The sequence below is a fragment of the Anabrus simplex genome, chromosome 1, assembly GCF_040414725.1.
Source record: "Anabrus simplex isolate iqAnaSimp1 chromosome 1, ASM4041472v1, whole genome shotgun sequence".
NCBI classification, from domain to species: Eukaryota; Metazoa; Arthropoda; class Insecta; order Orthoptera; family Tettigoniidae; genus Anabrus; species Anabrus simplex.
The window spans coordinates 437366724-437386452 of record NC_090265.1 but is presented as its reverse complement, the minus strand read 5'-3'; the positions used below and the strand labels follow the sequence as shown (position 1 = coordinate 437386452).

The following is a 19729-nucleotide window of genomic DNA, read 5'->3' as shown; positions in this document are numbered from 1 at the left end:
TCCCATGAGTTGTAAAGAAGGAGTACTAATATGGAAAGGAAGCATTTCCATGTAACATATCTCCTTCCTCTACGTGTGAGGGGTATGTCCTGTAAGTTTGCCCGCAGCTTATTGTTACAACTTGTATGTAATGTCTGGAGAATTCTTAGAAGTAAAAGACAGGGTTTTTATTCACAGTTAATTAAAAATACAATATTGTGCATATTTTATTAATTACCAAATAGAAGCAGTTACTTTTGTTCGAAAACAACAACAACAATTCATATGCGTGCAGGTGATGAAATCCAACTATCTTTTAATTCTTGTCAAGTTGATTCTTGCTGTTTCTTAAAGCCGTATGATGAGCGATGACACATCCATCGATCATAAGTCCTTCCATCTGAAAATATAGAGGGCATATACGGTTGTCACTAAGGTATAACTACTACTACTCGATCAGAATAGAGAAATAATAAGTACAGAATGTAACAGGAAGAGAACACTACAGTAGTAGAATTCTGTAAAGTAAGTATGACAATTATGATCGAAATGTTAGCTAAAAGAGAAAAGGGCGGATCATTTGGTAATTGATGTTAATATATAAGAATAAAGCCACGGGACGATAAAATCAAGTAGCATCACTGCATTCTTTCCAGTAAAGATACAGAAGTGCCACAACTAATAAAAGACTGCAGAGAATAAAGAAAAATCAGCGGAAATTCATAAATGGGAAAGGGGTAAAATTTAAAAATAAGATGGAACGTTTCATAGACTCTTGTTAAGTTATTAAACAGAGAATGGAAGGAATTAGTAAAATTAAATATCTATTTAATTTTATAAGAGGCATGTGGGAAAGGGAATATTAAGGAATGTGACAACACAGATAATACCTGTTGCTAGTATTAAGAATATACACGGGGAGATAACTTATATTACAGGAAATATCTCAACAATCTAAGTTTGTCTAGTTATTAAATATGCGTCCAATAAGAATTTGTCGGATATATCTTTCTAAATTATACCTCAACTCTACCTTTGTAACTTTTAATAATACCCTTAGTATCTTCTATAATGAACTAACTGGATGTATTACTAATGATTACTCTCTGCTTAGTTGCTGGCTACGAGTGTCTGGGGGGAGAAATTAATGAATTCATTCATTCATTCATTCACTCATTCATTCATTCATACCGTACAACGAATATACCGTATATTATTATCCATAATTTGTGGTACTAACACTGAATGGAGGTAAATGGTTCTGAAGATTTGAGGGACATTTGAGATATACTAATCATTATAGAGGGTGGAGTTTGCATCCAATCTGTTGAGAAGTTAGTAAGTAAACAAAAACAACAAAAAAAACTCGTAGTCACTAATTTCAAGACAACTGAATGTTGTCATTAAACACTATCGGAATATAATTTTGAGATAACAGCTACCGGGTTGCAGGTTCACAAATATAAAAAGTAGAAAGATCCTAGGATGTTAATAATTCTTCATTCATAGTCCCGTTCGTATAAGGGTTGTTCAATTGTAACATAGACTAGTTACAAGAAATTTACACCGTGTGTGCTGGTCAGCATAAAGATAACACACCGTTGACAGTTCAAAAAAGTCTACAGTCACCTTCACCGTTCAAGCACCGATTCTGAACATGTTTCTAGAAATCCTCATCAATGAAGGCTGCCAATTTATGGTCGAATCGTTTTCACCAGCATTACAAACAACTTAATCCATCCGTTTTGAAACAGTTATTTTTAAGACATTCCTCAGCGGACAAAAGACGTGATAGACATGACAGTTGGATCAAAGTCAGGTGATCCGAAAGAACCCGATGAAGGACTCCAAATGCCAATTGCCGTGCTGGTAGCGTGTGGGCGTGCGTTATCGTGGAGCACTGGTACACCTCGTGACAGTTCTTCCAGTCAAAGCACCTGCTTTGTACAAGAATATAATCATGCCACGTTCTTTTCGTTTGGATGTTACCATTAACACGAATGTTGCATCTTCTTCTTCCTCCACTTAGCAAACGCGTGTCTCAGACTGACCGCGGTTTAAGCAATATCTGAGTTGTTACTACAAACGCCAAACCGAACAGTGCTATGTCTACCCGTAGTATCTCCCGAGTTATCAACTGATTCTTATTTCATCTTACCTTTCTACAGCAGCTCTACCGATCTCATTCTTCACGACTGCCCACTCTTCATCTATTGCGGTCTCTTTAATAATAATACTACTAATACTAATAATAATAATAATAATAATAATAATAATAATAATAATAATAATAATAATAATAATAATAATAATAATAGAATGCGAAAAACCTCCCTACCTTCGCTATGAGAAGCACCAAAATATCGGCATTTTGTCCTGGAAAGGGATTCTGTAAGATTTCTTATATTTACACCCAATCAAATGACATCTGACAATACTGATCTTCAATACCACGATCTCAGACGTATAAAAGGTGAGCGTGTAACCAGCAATGCTAGACATCTGGCCAAACCTAATTATATCTGAAATAATAAACATAATTTGGCTCATGAAAGTAAGGAAATTATTGTGTACCCGTGAACAGATGATGATGGAATCTCAAGCATTCGCGCTAAATTACTCGTGCCCATACCACATCACAAAACGTTTACCGGTACATCAGGTGATAAATGATCTTTGAGGCGTAAAATTTATTTATAATAATTGAATTGACGATTACAGAACGCACCTGGGTTATTTTTTAAACTGAAATATTTATGAACACATTCCGAATTGCAAATTCTGTTCTCTGTATAAAGAAGAACTTACCTCCAGCGATTAAGAAGATATTATTTGGTAAATGTACAATGTTTCACTGTTTTCTATTCAATTTCTATGCTCAGTTCAAATTATAACACTTCCTTATGGTTTAATGTTTCAATTCCTTAATATGTATAGGGTTAAATTAATTAAAATAGTAGTGTACGCCAATAACAGTAATAAAATAGCTTAATATCCCATCACTTACAGTATTTAAGGTTTTATGAGATACTGAAGTCCCAGAAATTTTTCCTTGTAAGGGGATTTGTTAACGAGCCGGTAACGGTTCTCTCAAATTTAGGTGCTCTTAAACGCCAACAAAATGTGGCCTTTCCGACGCACAATCTTGAGCATAGAAGGTATGTCCTACAACTAACTACGCTACGCAGTTGGCAATGCATTATCAGATATCGTTAAATATATTGAGGATAAATATTCGATTTAAGGTAATTTTGTAGCATCAGGTAATGAAGGAACTGATATAAGAAGAAAATTACTTACTTAACTGGTAGTCGTGGAGATAACTTCACCATGCTGGCCCATTGACCATCACAGAGGTCATCAAACGTCATGTCTTCGATAAGGCGTCCTCCCAGATCTCCAGGACCTTTGCAAGTAGGATTCGAATCCCAGACTTTCGATTTGTTCTCCCTCAACCACCTGTAAAATTTAAAGTGTATTAATATTTAGGCTGCACATTACCAATAAATAAGCAACATTAAGAATACCAAGCAGATAAAGCTGACGATGACATGAGGCAACCAAACTTCTCAAACATTCAATTTTAAGATAAAATCTGAGGTAATATTTGTTCTTGATAGGAGCAAAGTGGTCAATATCTGTATGTCCTCTTGCGTGAACCTCATGTACATTATACTTCAGTTAAATGAAACTGGTTTGTAAAAGTTATTTGAAAATTGGTAAAATACATACATGGTTCATAATATTTACCGAGGAGTAAACCAAGAAACATTAACAGAAGAAATTGATATTTACATCAAGCTCACAACCTCCATTTATCTGTTGGTGGTAGGAGGATAAAATGTATTCGATTTTCTGATGATATGGTGTTATTGGCAGAGAGTGAAGGAGCTATGCTTGGAATGATACAATATTTAAATAAGAGCTGTGAGTAATTCGGAATGAGAATAAGTAAAAGACAAAATGTATGGCGATAATTGCAAGAAAGGTAAGGACAACTGTAAAGTTAGGGCAGGAAGGTATAGAACAAGTAAGTGATTACAATTATCTAGTAAGCATAATAACGGAAGACATGAGATGCAAACAGGAGGTAAAAACATGTATCGCAATTGCCAAGGAGGTATTTAATAAGAAGACGAGGCTTCTGTGTGGGCGCATGGACAGGGACCTGAGGAAGAAAATAGCGAAGTGCTTTATATTGAGGGTGGCATTATATGGAGCAAAGACCTGAACACTGAGGAAAGAGAGAGAAATAAGACTGGAAGTATTTGAGATGTGGATTTGAATGAGAATGGAAGGGATAAAGTGGGTAGGGAAAGTGAGAAGTGAGGAGGTGTTGAGAACAGTGGGGGAGGAGAGAGCAGTATTAAAGGTAATCAGAAGGAGGAAACACAATTGGCTTGGACATAGGATGAGGAGAGATTGTTTACTTATGTATGCTGTGGAAGGAACGGTGAATCGAAGAAGACAACGATAGTATAAGGATAGATGCCAATTATGGGAAAACGAAGAGGGCAACGCGTGATAGGATTGCAGGGAGAGCTGCCATGTGAAGGCCTACCTTAGGGCAGAACACCCAATGATGATGCCTGAATGTATTATTAATTTATTGGAAATCTGATAAACAAAATGTAAATACACTATTTTATGTCGCAACAATAGATACAGCTTTATCAACAATAATTTATGTGCTCAGTCCAAGATATCATTCTACGGAATGTTTTTACCGTAATGCTGTATGGACAGTGTGCGGTGGTTTGTCACGTGATATAAGAGGGTAAACGACATTGTCTCCTATTACGTACCAGCAGTGTGACCTCAAAGAGTGATTTTTCAACGAACTTTTCAACTGGTCATCGCACCTGCAGGTACATCTACCCTGGGGTCGCTTTTTCTACTTTCTTCATCACCACCATGCTCTGAGTGTACCATGTTCGTGAGCAACAGACACGTAATTTTGGTAATTGACAGAATATTCATACTCTCTTTACCGTAAGAAACAGAAGGTGTGATCAAATCTTAGCTAGCCGACGACAGAGAAATGAAGGCCAGAAGAATTGTTCAGTATGAACCAAATGAACTTCGGATCAGTCTATCCTTTAGAGTGCATATACCTATTAGACAGGGACATCCTCTTTTATTTAAATAGCTGCCCCGAAATCATGATACCAAATTTTGATCCTGAGTATTATGAAATTTCACTCTGGGATTGAATATGCTAATTAACACTGTTCCCATTACAGTTCACGAAGAACAATATGAAGGCAAAGAGTTTAACGGATGATAATCGTACTCCGTGGAATGGCAAAATAGCATGTTGATAAATTAACAATAATAAATAATAATAGAAAAGCAAGCACTTTTGCAAAATATTTAGCGAACGGGTGAGGACAATTATAATTTAGGCTTCAATTTAAGGCTTGATTTCCTGTAATTAATAAACATATCTCAATCTTGTAGAATAGCGTGTGCATTGGAAGGAAGTCAGCAAATAGGTAGTTACCTTGGCTGAGAAAATTATCGTCGGATGTAAGGATAGGGGAGAGTATTACGAAAAGACTATACTTGGCGAAACTCCACATCTCTTTGCGAGAATGATCCTGGTAATTGAATCTCCTTGCTGCTTGCAATGTAATACATAGGCGTTTTATAGAGAAGTCCTCCTGTAGGTCATTTTGTACCATAGAAGATTGCTGTATTTTGCCCTGATGCTTTTCAGTTTTCTCTATTGCAATACTCTTTTCAGTTCCTTCAACTTTAGCTCTAGTTTATCTCAGGTGATTTCGCAGAAGAAGACATCATCTTAAAAAAACCATACGATTTAGAGCTAAATATTATTCTAAAACAATTATTAAACAACATTTTTGCAATCATTTGTAAACTATGTAAGTTACCCAGAGCCACGATATTGTTTCTTCAATCAGAAAACCATTCGATATAATCTCACTGTTAAGAAATTGTATTTACTTTTTTCTAGTTGCTTTACGTCGCACCGACACAGATAGGTCTTATGGCGACGATGGGACAGGAAAGGCCTAGGAATGGGAAGGAAGCAGCCGTGGCCTTAATTAAGGTACAGGCCTAGCATTTTCCTGGTGTAAAAATGGGAAACCACGGCAAACCATTTTCAGGGCTGCCGACAGTGGGGTTCGAACCCACTATCTCCCGGATGCGAGCTCACAGCCAACTCGCCCGGTAAAATAAATTGTATCCGGTAATCCAAACTCTATGCAATATTACTACTGCTTTATGCTTGGAAGTGTCTTGGTCTTTTCCTTTTATAAACCATGAAGGTGACACTCTCCCACCTAGCAACAATAGATAACGATGACCAAACCATACTTCTACTGTAGCTTCTTAATGAAAATTCACTTCGAATCATCCCGATCAGTTTGGGGCATACAGCCTTTACTTTTCATTCGGGAGATAATAGATTTGAAGCCCATTGTCGGTAGATAATATGGTTTCCATGATATCTCATTTTCTCAACAGGAAAATTAGGCCATGATCACTCCCTTAACAGTTCTATCCCTGTCCTACCCCACACGACCCGTCTGTGTCGCAGTGACGTAAAACAAGTAGAAAAAGAAAAAGACAAATAAATACAGTAGAAACTCGGCTATCCGGACTAATTGGTACTAAGTGCATTCCTGATAAGCAAAAATCTGGATAGTTGAATTCAAAATATGAATGTAATAAAATGAAAAAAAACACAGGTATTACATAATTCAGTATATGAACAATTTATGAACAATTATCAATTCGAAATGTTAAAAACGCACATGAATGGTAATAGAATAAACATGCAGTACAATATATAAAACATAATGATTAAGCCTCAAAGCTTACGTAACGTATCAACGTTTAGATAAATAAAAGGCTTTTCATTCACGGAAAATTCAGGATCGGGATAATTAATGTACGGATAATTGAGTTCTACTGTACACTCATATCCTAATTCAAGCACTGTTGCGAGGAAGAATCAATTTGAACACTTGTTGCATGAATGACTATAATAATTGAGTTAATGAGATAATATTCATTTGAGACACCTGGAAAGGTAAGAACATGTATATGAAACTATTATTATACAGGATTTAGGATTTGAACTTCCGGTTTGATTTGTTTTCTTAATATTAGTGCAATAACCAAACATTGAGAAGCAAAACAAGTAGCCTGACATCAAAATGGAGGAATTTAGGAGCCTAAATGAGGTGATAAAACTTGGATTCGTGGTCGCCTCCGTAAGTGACAAGATAATCTGTACAGTATGACAAGCGTAATCATTGTGATAAGAATTGATATGATCTGTTTCACATCACTATTATCAACAACAGATGGAGGCAGACAAGAACAGCGTTCACGAAATAACACCTTTTCTACTGGAGGTAACTGCGAACTCAAAAATCCGTTGATCTGTACGTCACGTTATAATGATCCCTCTAGTTTTCACACCATTATAAAAGCAGCTGTACTAGGTCCAACTCGTTTTGCATTTGCCACAACTTCATGTCCAATTCGAAGTGTATTTTTGTTACAGAATGCACAGCGTGTGTGGATCAGGGATCCACTCAACACAGATCCACCACCAAATTTTACAACGCAAGTTTATTGATCTATCCTCAGACATATGTGTGTTAAGTTGATGTTACTTTCTTCAAATCTGCCTGAATTTTAGTACTTCTTGAAGAAGTCTTGCACATTTTTCTACGTCTTACTTGTGTAAATATGCATGTTTAACCACGACATTGACCAAGAATAATCTCTAAAATGAGGTGTACCTTTTCATTTCAAGATAAGAATCCATATTCGATAAGCCTTGAGACGCAACGCAAGCGCATACATCCCATAGACTTGGCTAGACATGATGCCTGTTCATAACATGTGTTATTGAGGTTTTCAAATGGCTTGTAATTCTTTCCATTTCACATATTATTTTATCAAAGAGTGAATTGTCAGTAACTGATAAACATTATGTAGGTATGTAGTTCACATTAATCGCTCATATTTTCACTATTTGTATATGTAGGCCTATCGTTAGTAAAAAAAAAGCGTAAGGGATTTTTTATAATTGATCACATATGAACATATTACACTCTCGAGAGATGGTGTTAGTGATAATTGTTTTACAAGGAAGTACAAATGGGCAACCATTCTCTCTTAACACTAATCGGAGTGGAAATACAAGAGGTCCGACAATACGAAGAATGAAAGAATCGCAAAGCAAAGAGAAAGGCCACGCAGGGCATGAAAATGAAAGGCTTTCTTATAATCTGTCATTAAGACCACGTCACCGGCATAGGCCAAACCACTTGCTACATTTTTGCCCACCCGACACCCACCCTGTCATTTTATACCTTTCGGCATCCTGGTGTGTCATGAACATCAAAGATGAAATATTACAACCTTGCAACTGCTTTGAACCAAGAACTCATCCTAAAACCAATTCTCACCGCGGCCCGATTGGCAGTATGAATGACTTTCATTACATTCAATTACCCTCCCATAATTTCTTCGGTACTCTGGCATATACCTTCTCTATACCTAGGAAACATAAACATTACAATCCATTCCTCCCGTAGCAATTTTCAATTACTTGAATCATACTGGGAAACTGGTCATTACAGCCCCTCTGTGGTCTGAAACAACACTCCAATTTAGTGACTGTACCCTCTTTTACAAAATATTTGTGAACAGACTGCCTGGTATATTGATCAATGCAATAGGAGCTGCTCAACTAAGCGGTTTGTTTCGAACTGTCAACAGAGAGATGGAGTGGGATGACATGAATAGACGAATGAGCTTGAATTAAGATTTTAAAAGCAGGAACGAACATCATATGAAGATAAAGCTGGAATTCATGAAGACGAATTGGGACAATACTTGTTTAAAGGAGGAGGATCGGAATAATAATAATACGGGAGGTATTCGATAGATTTTTCGGTTTGTAGATGCAGAGTTGGTCTTGGCCCTTGAGTGGCCACGGCTAGTCCGTGGTGCAACAGCTCTGCACTCTGACGGGCCAACCGAGCAGAGCAGGGGTGGCCACGGCTCTACAGTGGCTCTACGCCTCTGCATTCGTGATACGGGGCAGGGCTGGACCTCACGGCTGACTCCAACCGTTGGCTGTCCTAAGAACGGTTTTCCGTGGTTTTCCATTCTCCTGCACTAAGGCGAATTCCGGGACAGTTCCTAGTATAGGCCACGGCCGCCAACCCCTTCACCTTCTCCGCACATCTCCTTCACCGTAATAAATCTCCCGGTCTGAGAGACGGTGTCACCGTCTAAGACGCCCGCCTCCCCCTTCAGGGGAGGAATGAAAACATTTTTAGTAGTACATTTGTCAACCTCTTTGAAATTAATTAAGAAAATACTAGGAAAACAATCGGTGGGGAATTTGCCATCTGAGCAACAGTTCAAAACGCATATCAGAGGTGATTGATTGATTGATTGATTGATTGATTGATTGATTGATTGATTGATTGATTGATTGATTGATTGATTGATTGATTGATTGATTGATTGATTGATTGATTGATTGATTGATTGATTGATAGGTGAAATCCTGTTACTCTATGATGCCATTTCATCCCAGCCTTCTCACTATAGTTCAGCATTTTATATGTAATTGCACATATTCCTCCTGCTTTATGATTATGTAGTTCATTTAATTTTCCACCATTTCCACTTCCTCGAACGTAATTTCACTTCCATCGCTTTTCTGCTCTCCAAGAACTTCATTAAGCACGACTTCAACAGAAATACTTCCATTTACATCTTGAATATTTGCATAGTATTCCTTCCGTATATCCAGCAATCCCCTAGCATCTACAATGAGCTCACCTGATTCATCCAATACACTATTCACTTCACTTTCTCCCCCCTTTTTAAAGATTGTTAATTAGAGTCCGGAAATACTTTTCTGATGCCTGACCAAGTCTTTCTAGATTAGTACCAAAAGCTTCTCACGATTTATTCTTGGACTCTTTAGTTATTTGTTTTACTCTGTTTTTTCTTTCATCAACGTACAATTCCTTATCTACATCAGTTCGTGTATTGAATCATTTTCGATACACCTCTTTTACGTTCTGAATCTGCCCTGACTTCGTCATTCCATGAAGATGTTGCTTTTTCCAGCTTTACACACCTTTCTTTCCAGGCATTCCCTCGCCGTTTCTACTGAAGCATCTCTGCTTGCCAACTATTCTCTTTCTATATCCTGAACCTTCTGACCGTCTATTCCTTGGAACTCTTCTCCCCCATATACAGTACATGTACTCCTGTCCAATTTCCTGACCTTAGATTGTCTACCCTTATCGCCTGCCGACAGACTTCATTTTCTGTATCTTACGTCAAGTTATATTAATTCACTGAAGATCATACAGTGCTTTCAATCATCGAAAAATTCCGCTGCATTTCTAATAGATTTTCTTAGTTTAAACTTAGTTCTGATGTAGTCTATAACCCATACCCTCCCTTGTGTGACGATGAATAAATAGTCTTATGCTTTAAGAATGAATTCGCAACTGCTGATCCCATAAGCGCTGAAGTCCAGTAAATTCTTCCTATTTCTGTTAACTTCCATATATCATCTTCCTCACATTTACCCATCAAGTTCTCATGCATTTCGGTTCTGTCTCCATTTCTTACATTAGCACAATCCTGTTCTTGCTGTCGAACCTGACTACTATGTCACCCACTGATTCATAGAACTTGTCATCATCATCATCATCATCATCATCATCATCATCATCATCATCATCATCCTTTCCCTGTCAAATGGAAGTATGGCTTCGTAACTCCCAGTGGTCTGAGGCTTCCTTAAAAAATGTCTGATCGTGGTCTGTGAAGTAGGGTGTTACTCTAGTTACATATAGTCCCACTGTCAATTCTTCCTCTACCAGTCAAGGGACCACCGGTTGATTGTATAATCCTAGCCGTCTGAGCCCGATATGTCCAATCCTTTTCCATAGTAACTTGTATCCCGATTCTCATGACCAGTTACTAGGCCACTCAGCCGTTGTCCATAGTTCACGAACTAGAACGTGACGAGAGTAACCCACGCCAGGTGAGTAAAAATGGCCACATTAAATGTTTTAATTAATATTATTATTAATAGGAATATTACGCCTGTTGCCATTTCTTGACAGATGCAGGACTTTTGAATCTGTCTCATGGCACATGCAAGAGCCAAATGTAGCTTCCACCGAAGTCCCAGTCTGTTTGATGGCTACGACAGTAAGAAAGCTGCTGATGTATGGACGGTTCTGAATAATGGCATTTGGAAAAGGTGCTACTCATAGGGCTGCAATAGGATTTTCTGGCCCAGTGAGGAAAGCAATTGCGAAATACCTCATTTTGGTTCCGCCATCGGTTATTTTGCTTTATGACAACATAACCATTGGTTGTGCCATTTGAAGATCCAATCAGCCTTCGGTCTGATGACGTAGTAATATTTCATTTTTTGAAATAAAAGGTAAAGTAATTCTTAACACTAAAGTCACATTCATCTAGCCTTCAGTTATCCGAATGATTATGAACAACCCGAAAGGAGAATAACTTGCCGGGAGAGAGGGTTACTTCGGAGAGCATGTAAGCTTACAATCCAACTAGATTGTTGACATCGTCAGTATGTCACAGGACCTCCATTTTAAGTGGACTTCGATTAATAGAAACGTGGTAGTTTCAGTTCAGAATTCCTAAATACATTTATTGGATTCAAACCACGACAACCTTTGTGTGAAGCCAGTGATTATGTCGATCGTCTGTCATGCTTCTCAGAATATTTCGAATGAGAGCAAGAAAAATGTGGTATACGTAAGGAGGAAAGCAATTTGAGCAGTGAATGTAACGTAGTGCTACTGGAATGGATAAGATTTGGTTATTTCGTTTGAATAATAATAATAATAATAATAATAATAATAATAATAATAATAATAATAATAATAATAATAATGTCCGCTTCCTTGGCTGAATCAGCGTAGTAGCCTTCGGATCGATGGGTCCGGGTTTGATTCTCAGGCTTGTGGGGGTTCAAATCACGTCTGGTTATTTACTCTAGTTTGAGTTGTGTTAGTCTGAACACACATCTTCATTTACATCCAACACTTCACAATTTAAAAACCAGCAATAGTGAATACATAACTCCTCATAAGCTTGGCGTCAGAAAAGCATCATCGGGCGAATTGGGCGCGCGGTCAGAGGTGCGCATCTTTGAGCTTGCATCCGCGAGACAGTGGGTTCGAATCACACTGTCGGTAGCACTGAAGATGGTTCTCCGTGGTTTTCCCAGTTTCACACCAGGCAAATGCTGGGGCTGTACCTTAATTAAGGCCACGGCCGCTTCCTTCCAACTCCTAGGCCTTTCCTATCCCATCGTCGCCATAAGAACTCTTTGTGCCAGTGCGACGTAAAGCCACTAGAAAGAAAAGAAAAGCATCCACTGGAAAACTGGACTAAGTCCATAGAAAGTGCCGAAGATAATAATAATAATAATAATAATAATAATAATAATAATAATAATAATAATAATACAGATTATTTCGTAATGACTTTTTTTCTGAGTACGTGTGACTGAAAACTGATAGTGTAGGTGAATTAGGCTACTAAGGTTATTATATTAAATTTTAACACTACATATTATTGCATATTTCACACAGTTCTTTCAGATAATTACATGTATACCTTTCCGTCTGTACATCCATGCCATACGTTGTTAATTGAACACCTTGTAAACATAATTATTTAAAAAAGTTACCGTAGACTATGTAATTATTTTATCGTTGAAGGATGCTCAATGTATCTAAGAAAAATAATTTTATAATTGAATTTTATGCGGCGTATATCGACTGCAACGTCGGATGTATTACTGAAAGCATAAACAACTATCGAACTTTGGCTCATGGAATCGAATGGCATCATCTGCGACGTAAAAAGGAACTCACAGCTGTTGACGAACTGTAGGCGAACATGTAATGACACAATTCGAAGCATTTTTTCAAAGAAATCCGGGTTGTGCCAATTTATCTACTGTTAGCCAGATCCTCAGCGGAGAAACGTGGAATCATCCGCCACTGAAGTGCATTTATGGCAGACGCCCATGTGGCAGATACCCCAGCCTTTTCTTAAGTAATGTCAAAGAAATTAGAAACGTATCGAACGTAAATTGGTTCAGTCTCTAACTCCTCTTCCTATAAACGAATATTTGCCCCACTTTTTCCTCTAGAATTCTAACTTTATCTTCATGTTGCGATATATTCTACTTTTGAAAACACCACTCAACCTTATTTGTCTACTAATGACACTCCACGTTATCTCTCCATTGAGGTCTCGAAACGTATTGCTTAGTCGAACAGCTCGTCTCCTTTCTCCAACATATTTTTGTAACACTACTCTCTTGTCGGAATCGCGCAGATAGAATCGTGCTGCTTTTCTTTCGGAGTTTCTCCAGTTCTCGAATTCGGCAATCCTTATGCGGGTCCCATACACTGAAGACGTACTATAATTGTGGTCTTACCAGCGACTTATATGCCATCTCTTTTACCTGCTTACTACAACACCTGAACGCTCTCATAGCCACATGAAGTGATCCTCTTTTGTGTGAAAACCCCAATGAAGATCTTTCTTTATATCAACGCCTATGTACTTACAGTGATCTCCGTGATGCACTTTCACCCCCATCAGCGCAGTAATTAAAAGTTAGAGGTCTTCCCCTCACAACCTGGCTTTCCATCCCGTCCATCTCACAACACTGTCGAGGTCTTTTTACAGAGCCTCACAATCCTGGTACTTATTTGTTGCTATATACTGTATAACTTCATCCGCAAAAGCCTTATCTCCAGTTCTTTACTAATGTTCTTAAATGGCAATAATTTTTAACTCCGGGTGCAGGTTTGATGTTACATATTTACTATATACAACCTGTGAAAATAAAGTTGGGTGAATGAAGTCAGAACGGTCGATCCGGCAACACTGGCGACACGCAACGCTGCACCTGCGTAGCAGCAGGTTTTGACCACCTGCTCCCAACGTTGTTCAGTTGATCATCGTGTTTGCCGTGTAAGACCTGTTTGACACAGTGCGTGTTTAGTGCGTTGGTTCTGAACTGCGAACAGGAACATGAACGACCAAAAAAAAAATACAGTTTTGTTTTAAGCTTGGCAAGCCACCGAAAGAACCGCATGCGTTGCTGGTACGTATTTATGAAGATCAAGTACTGTCCTTGAAGTGTGTGTACGAGTGGTTCGCCCGTTCGTCAAACAGTTCATGGCAAAACAGGGGGTGGTGCAACTTGATCATCCCCCATACTCGCCAGATCTCAATCCTCCTGACTTTTTTCTATTCCCACGACTCAAATTCGCTTTGAAAGGAAAGAGATTTGACGATATTCCTGATTTCCAACGAAACGTGACGAGGCTTTTGAACACCATCCCAAAGGAAGCCTTCTTGCAAAGTTTCCAGGGCATGTATCGCCGATCTCACCAGTGCATAGTTATGGGAGGGGACTATTTCGAAGGACAGTAAGGTCATTGTCGTGCATCGTTCATCTATGTTGATAATACAGGACTATTAACCGAACTTTATTGTCAAAGGTTGTATTTTGAGATGCCATTGCTGGTGAGACGTAGTGTTTACAGTGCACTATATCTTCTGATATGTGATAGAACAATTTTGTTACCTTCACTAATCTGTCTTAGTCTTACCTTAGCTTTGACTGTGGTATGAGCGATGCTGGTAATGCCATTTCTTATGCAGCCAGACCCTGCTATGAATGGTGTGAAAATGTTGTTCATAGGGTTGGTAGGTGCATGCACTTCAGCGGGCTTGGGAGATTGATATGCAATAGCAACTTCTGGCTCGGTGAGGAAAGCAACGGTAAACTACCTCCTCCCCATTTCCCTATTACACCTCTTTAGTGATGCCTAGGCCATCAATGACAGCTAATGGCGGAGCTGTTGATGATTCAACCAGCCATAGGGCTGAGGACTGAACATACACATATACATACCTATATTTTGAGGTATTTTGTTACATATTACTGAACATATTTTAGGAAAATATTGCATAAAATTCCGTATACTAATTGTAATAATATCTACTGAGCGAGCTGGCTACGCTCTACGGAATGTAGCTGCCATCTTGCATTCGAGAGATGCTGAATTCTTATCCGAATATCGGCAGCTCTGGATATGGTTTCCCGTGGTTTTCGACTTTAATGCCAGTCAAATACTGGAGCTGTACATTAATTATGGCCTCGTACGTTTCTTTCCCAGTCCTAGCTCTTTTCTTATCCCATCGTCACCGACGAACATTCTGAGTTAAACCAACAGCAATATATATATATATATATATACACTCCAAAAGTTAAGGGATCTTTGAGATCCACGAGAAATCATTGCGTCATGGCGATGATTTGCGGACTAAACTGTGACTGGACAACACGAAAACACGTGACAAACCTGGTAGTCACTACGAGACTGATTAGTGTGCTTGAATAAGTCCGTGTGGGCGGAGGTCTTGGGTATAGCAGTTCTGAACGTTTTTGTGTGCGCTTCGTAGGGAAGCAGTATGGTGCCGAGAATACATTTGTATGACATTACGCCTGGTCGGATTATCGGCAGATTACAGGCCAGCTACAGTCAGTGCCAGGTGGACCAAGAGATGAATGTCGCCTGTAACGTCATTTCACGGCTGTGAAGAAGATTCTAGGAGGAAGGAAACTGGCAAGGTCGACCACATATTACAACCCAGCGTCAGGATCGTTATCTTGCTTTAAGTGGCCGAAGACTTCCAACCAGCACAGCACCTGCACTTTCTAGAGACCCATCAGCAGCTCCCGGGTCACATATCTCCCGTCAGACTGTGTATCGTCGGTTTTGTGAGGTTGTTCTCTATACTTGGCGACCCGTCAGATGAATTACCCTCACACAAAGGCACCGCGTGGTGTCTTGCTCATCATGATTGGACCCAGGAACAGTGGGGGTGTCCTGTTCACGGATGAGTCGCGGTTTAGTCTGGAGGGAGATTCTCGCCATCTGTTCATCTTGCGCGCTCCTGCGATACGTTACACTCCTGCCAATATTTTGGAAAGGGTTTTTTTATGTTAGTATCACGTACCCCACTGCATGTGTTTCCTAGAAGTACTGCGACAGGTGCTGTCCATAGGGATGACATACTGCAACAGTATGCCCATCTGTTTCGTGGTGAATATGGACTTGAGTTCAATCTGATGGACGATAATTCCAACCTTCACAGGGCTGGCATGTTGGACGTGTGCTTGCAACATGAGGACATAGCACGTCTAGAGTGGCCAGCTCGCTCCCCGGAATTGAATCCGATTGAACATGCACGGGACGCTTAGGCTGAAGGATTGCAGTGACCACGAACCATTGTTGACTTTCAAAGAGCGCCCGTCCAGCAATGTGATGCGTTACACCAAGCCATGCTGGATGCCCTAATCCAGAGTATGGGGAGCCGCTGTGCATTCTGTATTCACAAGTGAGGTCGTCACACCCCGTAACAACGTTTTGTATGCCACCGGCAGATGGACACCACACACGGTCAGTGCTATCCACTGACCATATCTGGTTTTCCTGTACACCTGGTATCAGTAACACTGTGTCACAAGTCAAACTGTTGCCAGGGCCCTTTTTAGCGCACACATTATAAATGTTTCCCATGTTTTTTCCGTCGATCTCGAAGATCCCTTAACTTATGGACATGCGTATATATACGTATATATAGAAGTAGCATGTATGCCTCTTGCCCCTATTTCCCGGGTTCGATTTTCGAGTTTTCCGAGGAATTTAATTCTGAACTGGGAGGTGAAGGAGGTTTCACTCAACCTCGTGGGACCAGCTGATATGAAAGGCAGTGGGCCTGCAAATACCAAGCAATTCATTTCATGATATTCTCAGACTGACCATGTGCAGGCCATAGGTCTGGGCATTGATCGTATTGGAAGGCCAAAAGCCTTAATATATACGCCAGGCGTGTCTCTTTTTCTTTTAATCGCGCTGGTGTTGCCTCTCACGTACAGTAATTGAAACGTCAGAGTACACAGGTCTGGTAAATCTTCTGAATCTGTGCGGTATATTGGCATATTACCCACTTCTCTGAAAGAGTGCACCAGTCGTTGTCACTTTAATGTGTAAGAGAAGCGATTTTTCGAGTCACGGAGAAAACATGATTTGCCGCACAGAGCCCGGATGTCCTTTTACCCTTAAAATGAATGGGAAAGTATGTGTCTTACCATTAATTCTTCTTTTTTATAAAAAATATTGTGACACATTTTACAAAACTAATATTGACTTGCCACGTACATGCATTAAATACAGTGAGTTGAGTATACATTGATTCATTGATTCTCCACTGTCTGTTATCTCGTAAATCAAAACTTCTGAATTAATATTGCAGTAAAACAAGCACTTCACAATTTATGAGCTTGATAATTGCCATATTTAAACGTTTGGATTTAATTTGTTTCATGAACTCTCCCTGACATCACATCAACAGTACATCAGACTGATTTAACTACAGTCTGCCTGCTGATTCACTGTCGAATATAAACTTATATCCTCTGGATGGTTGTTATGTAAACAACATGCCCACCATAATGATGGTATATATGAGACATTTCGAATGCAAATAGCGAATAAAACAAACACATGTTTTGAGGAAAGAGATGCAGATGCAAACCTTGTGGGTACCCACAACAAAGTTTGTATCTATATGTTCATTGTTTCTGACGTGAAAAAAAAAATACCTGCAAGGAACTTATGTAATGCCATGCGTATCTAGATTTATTTAAATCGACTGTACATCTTGAGTTAAAATTATTATGAGTCAACCCCATGAAAGTAAGTAATACTTATTTACATAGTACTTACACAGCTAGGTAGAGAACTGAACAGTCACAATGCCACGGATTCTTCGCTAATTTCAGTGACACCAATTCCGGCACAGCATCCAAGCATCCTGTCGGAAGAAACTGGAACTTATTGCTATCCACCTGCCTGGAAGATATGAAACAAAATAAGTAACATCAGTGCTAGAAGAATTGGGATATACTGTAAGAGGGGGAACTACGGTCATTACGGATTAGCATTCGAGTCTGGATAATGTCATATCTTGATACGTGATATTTCTTTTGGAGTCGTGGTTAGTAAAGACATTCAGGGCACAGTGAGTGACGGTGGCTGCTGTAAAAATGGTAGTCACTAGATCAATGGTGCCGTACCATCACTTTTTGCCTCTGTCAGAAAGCAATAACAAACAATCTCATTCATCACTTTACTTTGCATGCTTCATCCATTTATACAGCTGTAAAATTATATATTGCCTGAGGGAAACAGTGTGCAATAAAGGGTTAAAACAATAATAATAATTATCACCACATAGAACAAACCAAATTATTCGAGTATTTTGATGATTATTACCTCATTGGCGTCTGTCTACGGAACTGTTCCATGCACGTTATGGACTAGAACATGACATACTAGACTGGTTCGGATTCATTTTTGAAAGCCTGTAGCTCGAGTGACAAGCAAGAGAGAGAGTCGGATGACACTTAGAATTTACTTCAACCACTTTCAAGAACTTCCTAACTTGAATACACATTTTCAAGTTCAAAGAAAACTATACAACAAGAAATTAAATTAAGATCGACATCAATCAGTTTACAAACTGATATATCACACTTCCGCATTAGATTCATTATTTCGTTTATACAGTAAATACAAAGGGCTCTAGGAAAGTTTTGCAATGTGAGTGAACGCTTTAGTCATTTTCGAAATAATTTCCACCACACTTAATACACTTTTCCATAAGTCAAAACCAGTCATTGAACAAACTCTGCCACTTATCTTCGGTTACATTTTCACACTCTTGACCCCTAACCATAACAGGGGTGTCCAGCCAACCGTTTTTGCGTATTGCAAAACTTTCCTAGTGACCTTTGTAGGTAAGGTAAGGGTTATTCCGCCCGAAGACAGGTCCGAACCTCTGCAGAGGTGTTCCTGAACCGGAGTTTGCGTGCGGTAGGGTAGCCAGTTCCTTTCCGCTCCTCCATTCCCTTACCCCCACTAACAGCGCGTGGCAAACCATCCAACTCCTGACCACGCCCAATGTTGCTTAACTTCGGAGATCTCACGGGATCCGGTGTTTCAACACGGCTACGGCCGTTGGCAGTGCCCTTTGTATATTATTCATATATTAAAGCACGTAAGCCGGAAGGTCTGCACATGGATCGTGTACGTTATAGCGGGTATCTCGCCTAAGAGTCGTCAAGTACCCTTTTCTCCGGTGGTTCGGTAGATATTTTCAATTACGTTTTTTTAATGCATAGGTAGCGTCAACCCAAGCAAAAACTGTTCATCCTGTCCGCCATGTGACGTTCAGTGTTAACGGCTCTCATAGCAAACTGAATGTTGTTTGAAGTGTAATTTATTGTATGTGTCCAATCGATAGAACAGCCTCATATTGATCTAATACGATGTTCCGTTCGAGAATTCTTATTGACTGTGACAGAACAGCTCCCTGGTTGTGCTGCCATGTAGTGCGCCGTGCTGTCCCCCCGGTACAGCAGTCTCACTCAACCTCACTGTTGCGCTGTCACCGTCAAGAAATATCTTTGAATGAAATATCGCAGTAGACTGATCTGAGACTGCTCAAACGATTGGGCACACAAACATTACACGTTATACAACATTTTGTTTTCAGCGATAACCTAAACGACATTTTTTTTGCTAGG

At 39.4% G+C, this 19729-nt stretch overlaps 1 protein-coding gene across 1 annotated transcript in view; it reads right to left on the bottom strand.

Moving 5' to 3' along the window:
• Positions 1-202: 202 nt before the first annotated feature.
• LOC136871971 (carboxypeptidase N subunit 2) overlaps positions 203-19729 on the bottom strand; it is a 182317-nt gene continuing 162790 nt past the window's right edge. Inside the window, exons 12-14 of the mRNA XM_068227156.1 lie at positions 17868-17993; positions 3280-3438; positions 203-379 (exon numbers count right to left, since the gene is read on the bottom strand). Of these exons, the coding sequence (XP_068083257.1) occupies positions 364-379; positions 3280-3438; positions 17868-17993 (301 nt within the window). The 3' untranslated portion in view covers positions 203-363. The remainder of the gene's footprint in view (positions 380-3279; positions 3439-17867; positions 17994-19729) is intronic.